A 10,482-nucleotide genomic window follows, 5' to 3' on the forward strand; every position below is an offset into this window, starting at 1 on the left:
TCTCATCTGTCAAATTGGGCTGAAAATAATCTAGCCCTACCTGCTTCACAAAATTATAGTGAAGATCAGAGAAGATAATTTTTAAAAAATTTAAATAGGTTGCGAATGTTGTCCTTGATTCAAAGCGCAGAGGTCAGGCTTTAGCAGGCCCCAGCTATCTGTTCTCAGGAATGGTGGACGCCTGTCTTCCAGGTGCTGAATTCCGTTTCTGGGGGTGTTGGGGGTAGTTGCTCACAGGTTGGGGTGTGGATGGCTTGGAAGGCATTCAGGAGTTTGCTGCAAAACTTCCTCATGCCTTATCTTTCTGCTCCAGGTGGACAGCTGGGCCCTGGGCGTATTGCTTTACACTCTGGTTTATGGAACAATGCCCTTCGATGGTTTTGATCACAAAAACCTCATTCGACAGATCAGCAGCGGAGAGTACCGGGAGCCTACCCAGCCCTCAGGTGCGTGCCCTGTGCAGGGTAGAGGTTGGGAGGGTGATTGGTCTGCCTGCCCTCATTCACACTTTCTGCTTTTGTTCTAATGTCTGTCAGGATTCTCCTGCTTTTTCTTTCTTCTTTCTAGAAAATCATCTGTGGCAAAACTGACTTGTTAGGTTGCTTTACCCAAACCTTCCCCATTGAAATTTTCAGAGCAAATGTTTCAGGCGTCTAGTTTGCTTGCTCTGTGAACCTGAGCAAGTCATTCAACTTCTGGATTCAACTTTTCTACTATTAATTAAAATTTTAGAAAAGGTATGGTATCAGAGACTTCCAAGAAGTTTATGGAAAATGCATATTATGGAAAAAATTTATTTGTACCAAAATAAACTTGTCCTTTAATTCCTTTTTTTCCCATGACCTTACTGATATCCTATTGTATAAAGTCCCTGTCAGACTGTGTAGACTTATAAACCACCCTCCCAAGATTGTCAGTTCCGTGAAAGTTGTGCTACCTTTCACTACGGTGCCGCCAGCCTGGGGGATGGTCCATGGATGCTGTTTCATGATCTATTGCTGTGTAACAACTCTATCCTACCCCCACCCCAACCCCCAAAGCAAACTCAGTGCTTTAGCCAGCAGCCATGAAACCACCTCTCGACTCAGTGGCTCTCAGTCCTTGCCTGGGGTTTCTCCTACCTTTGCTGTCAGATGGCAGCTGGGGTCACTTCAGGGACTACATATTGAACTCCTCAGTGCTCTTTCTTGTGGACACTCTCTCTTTGGGTATCTCTCCATGACCTCTCTTTTCAAAAAGGAGCCTGAACTTCTTTCCTGGAAGTTCAGGGCCCTACGCAGGAAGAAGCTGCCAGAATTTATTACTCTCTGTGCTTGGATGTCAGATACTGTCACTCTGCCATCTTAGGTTGGTTGAAGCAACTCAGGTTGTAAGCTCCATCTCTTGAGGGGAGAGTTTCATGCCACACAGAGAAAGTGTGTCTAGGCGGCCATCTTTGATCGTATATGTTAACAAAGTGCTGTTAACACGGGGCACTTCACTTATATACATACTGTATATATGTTCGTGTATATATATATATACACACACACATGTGTATGCATAGATTTGAGTCTCCTTATTCACAGTAAATATGTTCTATAAAGTTCCTAACAATACTGAATTGGTGAGTATTGAGCCATTGGTTCTAGAAAAAATCCAGAGTTAGATTCTTGGGAGCCTCTGGTCACATTATGTTTGTCAGCCTATCAATATGCAACCTCATTTTGAGGATACTTCAGTTTAATGACACCTTCTTTAGCATATATTGTTGATGTGTTAATGTCAGACCCCATAGCCAACAGCACAGTCATTCACACCTGAATGGAGCTTAGCTCACACACACACAGTTTCTCTACCAGGCACGACACAGCCCTTCTTACACTCAGGAACACCAGCCAGCCCTTCAGCACTGTGTCTGGGAGCCATTTTAACTTGTCCTGAGAAAGGACATGTTACATTATGGGGTGTTGCCTTGTTTGAACTCAGCTGACAGCACACCCGTGTACTGGGGCAACTTGGATTTTTTGCTGCTCCTTGGGTGTACAAAAAATGACTACAAGAGAGCTGCAAGAATTGATTTTGGGATTATGAATAAGTTTTAATAAGTAGCCAAATTTGCAAATATAGAATCCATGGGTAGCGAGGATCTACTGTTGCGTGCATGAGCGTGTGCGTGTGCGTGTGCGTGTGTATTACGGATATCTGTCTATCTTCCTACCTGCCTGCCTTCCTATTTCCAGCAAGCTGGCCTTTGTTCTTTTTGAGAATTTCAGGGTGACCACTGTGGTGGTCTTATTTGCCTCAGCAGCTGCATGGTACAAATGCAATTCCTGGTACAATATAGGCATTTAAGAAATATTTATTGAGTGACTGACTGAAAGTGATCATCCTTTTACTTTTGGGGATTCCAGGGAACCCCAGGCCCCATTACCAAGTCTTTGCCAACTACTCATTCACCTGCATCAACAGAGGAGAGGTGGTAGCAGCTTCACAGGATAACCTTAATTGGGGGAAAACAGGCGATCTGAAAAGTCAGTGTATAGGGCTGGCAAGCGGCATGATGGTTAAGGGCGCCGGACTTCCACATGGTCGACCATGGGTTGAGTCCCGGACCTGGCAGCTTGCTTTCTCACTTTCTCTCTCTCTCTTTCTCTTTTTCCTTCTCTGGTCAAATTAAAATAAATAAATAAATAAAGTTAAATAAAATAAAAAAAAAAAGTTTATAAACTGTGAGTCAGTTGGTTTCTGTGACCTCCTCATCATCCCTTTGGGGCTTTCTCTAACTTCCTGGCTTCAGAAATTTGAAGTGGAATTTTTCAGACAGGCTGTGAACAGGTAGCAGATATAGATCAGCTCTCTGATCTGATATGGCTTATGTCAGAGGAGGAAAAGGTGAGCTCATTGGGTGTGGGTCTCAGAACCAGGCACGTACCTGGGGGAAGTCCAGCTTTGGGGATGGCTTCTCTCACTGCCCAGGTATGGCAGGTAAACGATTCTGAGCCCCTCTCTATCCTATGTTTCCAACACACTTTCCTAGCGCCGGGGACCGCTGCAAGCTTGTTCAGACCTACCTTTGAAGGCATAACGAAAGTCATCATAAGTTGTACCCATTTTCCTCTTTTGTAAAATAATATCCACCAAAGAAAAAGGGGTCCTTCTTGGTGCTAGGTGTGAATTCTTTCCTGGCTCCCTGGCCTTCTTCATTTGACAAAGATCTAAGATGGTAGAAAGCTCAGTCGTTCAACAGCACTCGTCACTCACGGAAAAGCCTGCCAGGGTGTGAGGGCACTGGCCAGCGGTTCTGATTATGCTGTTGATGGATAGTCTGAAGGGCTTTGGGTTCCTGCCGCATAGTGAGGCCTGGACCAGAGCTCCAGGTGGATTTTCCTAAAGTGAATGCGTCTCTTTATCCACTCCTGGAGAGTCACCCTGTCATAGACCTAAAAGCTTCCATGTAGTTCCTGATCCTTGTCTCTTGCCCATTAGATGCTCGAGGACTTATTCGGTGGATGCTGATGGTAAACCCTGACCGCCGGGCCACCATCGAGGACATCGCCAACCACTGGTGGGTGAACTGGGGCTATAAGAGCAGTGTCTGTGACTGTGATGCACTTCACGACTCTGAGTCCCCACTCTTGGCACGGATCATCGACTGGCACCACCGTTCCACCGGGCTGCAGGCTGAGGCAGAAGCCAAAATTAAGGGTATAGCCAAACCTGGGAACTCTGAAGTCATGCTGGAGCGGCAGCGGTCATTGAAGAAATCCAAGAAAGAAAATGACTTTGCTCAGTCTGGCCAAGACTTAGTGCCTGAAAGTCCAACCAAGTTGAGTTCTAAGAGGCCTAAGGGGATCCTGAAGAAGAGAAGCAACAGCGAACATCGCTCTCACAGCACTGGCTTCATTGAAAGCGTTGTAGGCCCTGCCTTACCCTCTACCTTCAAGATGGAGCAGGACTTGTGCCGGACTGGCATGCCCCTCCCAAGCTCCCCTGAGGCAGAGGTGCCAGGGAAACTGAGCCCCAAACAGTCGGCCACAATGCCCAAGAAAGGTATCTTGAAAAAGACCCAGCAGAGAGAATCAGGTTACTACTCATCCCCAGAGCGCAGTGAATCTTCAGAGCTGTTGGACAGTAATGACGTGATGGGCAGCAGCATCCCATCCCCTGGTCCCCCAGACCCTGCCAGGGTGACCTCTCATAGCTTGTCTTGCCGCAGGAAGGGCATCTTGAAACACAGCAGCAAGTACTCAGCGGGCACCATGGACCCAGCCCTTGTCAGCCCTGAAATGCCCACACTGGAATCCTTGTCAGAACCTGGTGTCCCTGTCGAGGGCCTCTCCCGGAGCTATAGCCGTCCTTCTAGTGTCATTAGCGATGACAGTGTCCTGTCCAGTGACTCGTTTGACTTGTTAGATTTGCAGGAGAACCGCCCTGCCCGCCAGCGCATCCGCAGCTGTGTCTCTGCCGAAAACTTCCTCCAGATCCAGGACTTTGAGGGGCTCCAGAACCGGCCCCGGCCCCAGTACCTGAAGCGGTACCGGAACCGGCTGGCGGACAGCAGCTTCTCCCTCCTCACAGATATGGATGACGTGACTCAGGTCTACAAGAAAGCACTGGAGATCTGCAGCAAGCTCAACTAGTTCTCCAGGGTGCAGGGTCAGGGCAGGGTGGTGGGCACCAGGGAGGAAGGGGAGCAGACTTGCTAACAGGCCAGCTACCTCCTTGCTGGCCATGACAATAGACTAAAAAGGATTGGCACCATCTTGCTTGGCCACGTTTGTAGCCTTGAGCAAGCAACTAAAAGGGAGAAGAGGGCTCTTTGCCAGTTCTGCCAACTGCCAGTTAGAATTTGGGTCTAACTGGCATTTGCTTTATAGCACCTCTTAGAAGACCAACTGTCCAGGAGAGGTGGAATTGGCCAGCACTTAGTGAGAGAAAAGGAAACAGATATGTACAGGGGAAGAGACATTTCCCTAGAAGCCCTCCAGTGCTTTTGGGTAAAGGTCAAGAAAGACTAGGGCCATCTGCTGTGGGTGGGCCCAAGGAGCTTGCTCCTTTTCTCCTCATATTAGCAAGTTAGTCTGACTGCATGGGGTTGGCAAGTAATTTCAGCAACCTGAACTTGAAGTGATGATTGACTAACAGTGTCTGCTGGGCATGCTGTTTTGAGTAACCCAGGCATGTCTGGAAGGAGTACTATGACTGAATAGTAATGGCCGCCGTGGGAATTAGAAGGGAGGCAGCAGTGCTCAAGTGTGGCTGTCAACCTGACCTGGCTAGAGACCTGGAAATTAGGTTAAGGTATCTTTCATGCTCTTTGATAACTTGCTACTCTATTGAAAACAGGGCCTTGTTCAGAGAGGGAGTGTGCTGAACTCTGTGAAGGGCAGAGAGTCAAGCCATGGTGATTTGTCAGTTCCTTGCTGTCCACCTCCTCTTCCCTGATTCCTGCTCTGCTCCTTAGAGCAAACCCCTGAGGGTGGTGAGGGGAAAAGCTGGCAATATTAGAGGTCAAAACTGTTGTGTAATAATAGAGCATGAGACCCTCAGGGGTCTTTGCACAACTGAATGGAAGTTGATGTCCTCCAGCAAGGGGCAACTTGTCTTTTTCCTTCCAGTATCAAAATTAACTGGAATCCTGCCTCTTGGGTTCTCACCTTATGAGTGCTTTGAGTTGGATGTGATACTGTCTGTCGTCTCCAAAGGATTACTTGGCCCAACCACTGGCTCTGTTCTCTGCTGGCAAATGGTTTTTTTCACCTGTGAGTGTAGAATCTCAGAGGTAGATAGATGAGTGTGCTTCTAGGGAGTTAATACGTAGGTGCATGAAGAAAGGACAGTCAGACAGAAAGTATTTTCCCCCCTAAATGTCTATCCTGTGTCATGATTTTGAACTTTGACATGAATTCCTGGGCTTTGGGATAAAAGAAAGTTCTGTCCACTTAAATTGAAATGGAATTGAAGAAGCAGAGAGTGTGTTGGGAGGAATGTGTATATACACACACACACACACACACACATATATGGAACATTTCATTGTAAGTCATCAAAGTGGTTCTGGAGGAGGCTGGAAAGAGGTGTGAGAGGATTCTTATCTGAAAGGAAAAAAAAAATCCTAGGCTTATACTTTCTGAACACCCAGATTACATAGGTCACAAAATGTCACTCCCATGGTGGGACAAATTCAGGATATTGGGTTTGAAGTGAGTGATCTCTGGAATGACTCCAGTTTCTTCTGGCCTCAGTAAATTGAAATCCTTTCAAGATAGCCACTTAGATAGATGGAGAACTGGTCCTAGAATTATCTTTGGAAAAAAACAACAAACAATATTTCCTAGGGGGAATTCACCTTCCCTCACTAAGAACATTAGTTAGAGTAAAATGCCTGTTCCTTAATGAGTAGGTTCTGTTTCTCCCCTTGCCTCTAGCATGGTGTTTGGACTTGTGCATTCCTTCAGGTTGAACTGAGCAGTGTATTCTGGGAAGCTGCTCAGTTTCCTTTCATTCAATTCCACCTCCTTCCTGAACTCCAGTAGAGTTAAAGGGAAGAAAAATCTGTAGATCGCAGATTGAGGTGGGGGGGAAATGCAACCTCTGAGCTCCCCACTTCTTGCATCATTTTATGTGACTTTTCTGAACAGCCTCTACTGCCACACCACTGGCCCCTCGCACATGGCAGCTGGCCTCACATGTAGCTGTCAGTATGACTTAGGTATGACACCTACCTACTAGTCTATGTATTTTTTCTTTTTTGCCAGGTGATTAAGTCTGTTTAGTCTTTTCCATTGTTCTGACCTGTAAGGAAAAATGACATGGCTAAGGAAAATCATTCTATTCCCTTCTCCTCTCCCCAGAACTCCTGTATATTCTCTTTTGTCAATAAACTCAGACAGTGGATTGTCAAAGCAGGTCTTCTGCCCAGAGGCAGAAACTCAAGAGTTGAGTCCTGGTGTGCTCACGACGCTTGCAGTGTTTTAGGGGCTAAGTTTTCCTTTTAGTGAGGACTGGAGGGATGGTCTAAGTCTGCTCAGTTCTGACATTCAGATGACACCCTCTGATTCTAGATGTGATGTGGACTGTCCTTTCAAAGAAAAACTTGGAAGAGGAGGGAAAGAAACTTTAACAGCAGCTCCGCTGGTTCCCGATTAAGCCCTATCATCCCTACCAGCCAATTCCCATCTAAGAAGCTGTGCTTGATTCATTTCCATGGAATTATATGTGAGAGACACTTTTCATGACCCGGTGGACAAAGAAGGAGATGGGATGTCAGCTCTCCTGGCCCTTTGCTGACTCTGTGGGGCCTCTCCGGGTCTCTGTGTCTTAGTTTACACTCTGCCAAAGGGGTAGAATACTTCTTTTTACAGGTAAATTACAAGGCGCGATCAGTTTTCAGGAAGTGCTTCAAGACCCCAGGTGAAATGAAAACGCTACGTGCTCTCTGAATTTCCATCCCTGTTACCAGGTGCTACTTCTTCAGATGACGGGGAGCACTTTCCAGGGTGAAATTCAGGGTTTTTGTTTTTTGCCCGGGCCTGCTGTCTTGAGTACAAATGTGAATGATGGACTGACTGCTTGTTGCCAAACTGGAAATGTTCTATAGGGACTTACTGGCATGGTATCATTCCTAGAAGAAAAAAAGAGAGAAACTTGACTGCACATTTTTTTAAAATCCATGTTGTGACTTTTATTTAATTTCTATTTTTTGGGGGGGTAATAAAAGTTGACTTGTTTATTTGAATTTGTCTTTTTATTTATTGGTCTAAGAGGCATTTCAAAGGTATTATAATAATATATTGGTGTAATTTAATTGGTGCAACATGCTTTATGGCTCCCATCAAAATTGGTTTTTACTCCTTTGATTGGTTTGAGCCCAGAACAGCCTACAGGGAAAAATAGCTGGATAACTACCCAAAGTGTTCGTATTTTCATTGGAAACTGATTTTTGTTTTGTTTCTTTTTTGGTTTCTGTTTTTATTTTTAAATTAATAAAATTACATTGAACTGAACTTATCTGAGACCTAGCTTCTTTATTTGGTTGGTTTTGTCTTAGTCAAGTAACTGATAGAATGGGAGTAACAGAAAACTACCCAGAAGAGCTGAAGCATAGCAAGGGGATGTATTCAAAGTTCTCAGAGGAGGAAATTCAGCTCACAATAATCCTGGAACCCAGACCAAGATGTGAGTCTAGGAAGAGAGGTGCTCTGATTGGCCAACCTGGATCACATGCCCACCCTTGTGGTATACTTGATTGACAGCTCCTTTTTTTTTTTTTTTTGGAGAGATTTTCACTGTAGGGCGCGTGCGCTCGCCAGACAGACAGAGAGAGACATAGAGACAGAAAGCGAGAAATCACCCCCCAGGGGGCATGGTCACGCCGCAATCCCTTCTCCTCCATTCTCCTCTCAGGATCTTGGGCACGCACGCACATGCGCCCGGCGTGAGTTTAAGCCACAGGGTCCGGGACACAAACCGCTGTCAAGTATGTGGGAGTCCAGCGACATAGCCATTACGCTAACTGCTGGTCCCAAATGGCTGCTTTCTTTGACAGGCGGTCCCCAGATGGGATTCAAGTCACAGCATGCACTTTTAAATGAGTATGTTTCCACTGCAGAAATTTATTGCCAGTTAAAATTTGTGGAGAGAACTTTTTAAAAAAGAAATAATTGTTTATTTAATTCCATTTGTTATTATTTTTAATTTGACCAGAGAGAGACAGAAAGAGAAAGGGAAAGCGAAAAGGCAAGCTACCAGGCCCGGGACTCGAATCGTGGTCGGCTATGTGAGAATCCAGCATCTTCAACCACCACTGCCAGCTCCAAGGATGTTTTTAATACACAGAATCAGGCAAAGTTTGGGGTATGGAAGTGGAACATCAGTGATGCTATGCAAAGACCAGAGAGTACAGACTAAGTGGTTATGTCATAAGACCTGCCTTATAGCAGCACACATGTCTGGTCCCAGGAGGAAATTGTGTGGGAAATTAGCAATCAATTTTGTCTTAAAATTGTGAGAATTGTTGGGACCAGCAGATGACGAAATGGTTATGTCGCTGGATTCTCACATAGTTGACCGTTCTTTGGGCCCTGGACTCAGCCGCTTAAAACTCACTCGTGTGTATGTGTGTGTGTGTGTGCAGGCCCAAAATCCTGAGAGGAGAATAGAGGAGAAGAGACTGGTGTGGCCATCCCTCATGGGGAGGTGATTTCTTGCTTTCTGTCTCTCTTGTCTTTTTCTGTCTCTCCAGTGTGTGCACATACTCTATAGCAAAAATTTTGCTCTTAAAATTTTTTTTTCTGCCTGACTGGGGATATACAGTGTATTTTATTTTTTAAAAATTAATTTCTTTCATGAGAGAGAGGAAAGAACAGCATTCCCAACAGATCCCAAAGCCACAATCCATCCCCAGGTTCGGCCAGCCTGGGTCATGGGCATGGATGTTCCCGGGATACTTGGGTCTCTAGATGTGAACCTGGAACCCACCCTTGAGGTCAGCCTTGCAGAGCATGATGTTTCACCACTGCGCCACCTTCGTCCCCTCCAGTGTATCTTGACCAGCTGGTTCCTCCAGCCACTCCCTGTGCTAGTTTTCCTTTGTGAATAGTCTGGACAGGCCATGCTATACTGAAATAATAAATGAGCCCCCAAATGTTAGTGGCTTAATATAATAAGAAATGATGTCCTACTCTCACAAAGTCCAATCAGGCCAGGCAGATTTCTTTTCATGTCACCCCAAGTAGGCCCTCAGAATCTTCCATCTGTGGTTCTGCCATCTCTGGGCTCTTCATTTCTAGCTGTGTAAATAAGGGTGAGAGCACAAGTCCGAACCTTTTTTGAGATCAAGCCTAGATGTGGTGTGAATTATTTGTGCATGCATCTTCTTGGCCAGTTACCTACTCACAACTTAATTTCATGGATATCTTTAAGTCTACAGTACTTAAAAAGTGGAAAATAAGATGGAATCATATGAACACTTGGCAGTCTTTCCATCGTATGAATTTTTGTTTCCCATGGAGAGCCCCCAGCATAAAGAGAAATGATTGTTGGTGTCACCCAAGTACGTACTGAGGCAGTCTGTGTGCCTACCTTTACCTACATCATCTCTTTTAATGCTCCTTCCCCTCCCTTATCTCTCCATTTTGACAGATGAGGAAACAGTTTTGGAAAAGTACAGTAACTTGCCCACGTCACACAACTGTTAATCAAGGGGCTGGATTCAAATATGGGCCTGGGGCTAGATGGTGGCACAAGGGTAGTTCAACTGGATTCACATTGGAGGATCCTGGTTTTGTATCCTAGGGCCCTACTGTACTTATGATCTGGGCTGGCTGGAACTGGAGGTGGATCTTGGCATAGAGACCCTATGGAAGGTACCTGTCTCATGGAAAAAACAAAAACAAAAACAAAAACAAAAACAAAACAAAAACGGATGGGTGAGCTTTGAAAAACAAAGAGAAAAATATGGGCCTGACCAACTGGCTTCTGAGCCCAACATCTTAATTG

At 45.5% G+C, this 10,482-nt stretch overlaps 1 protein-coding gene across 1 annotated transcript in view; it reads left to right on the forward strand.

Moving 5' to 3' along the window:
• NUAK1 (NUAK family kinase 1) overlaps positions 1-7,435 on the forward strand; it is a gene marked incomplete at its 5' end in the record, with an annotated part of 82,572 nt that extends 75,137 nt beyond the window's left edge. The window contains 2 exon segments of the mRNA XM_006170363.3: positions 314-446; positions 3,469-7,435. Of these exon segments, the coding sequence (XP_006170425.2) occupies positions 314-446; positions 3,469-4,622 (1,287 nt within the window).
• Between the last annotated feature and the right edge of the window lie 3,047 nt (positions 7,436-10,482).

The sequence above is a fragment of the Tupaia chinensis genome, unplaced genomic scaffold (assembly GCF_000334495.1).
Source record: "Tupaia chinensis unplaced genomic scaffold, TupChi_1.0 Scaffold148234_1, whole genome shotgun sequence".
Classification (NCBI taxonomy): domain Eukaryota; kingdom Metazoa; phylum Chordata; class Mammalia; order Scandentia; family Tupaiidae; genus Tupaia; species Tupaia belangeri.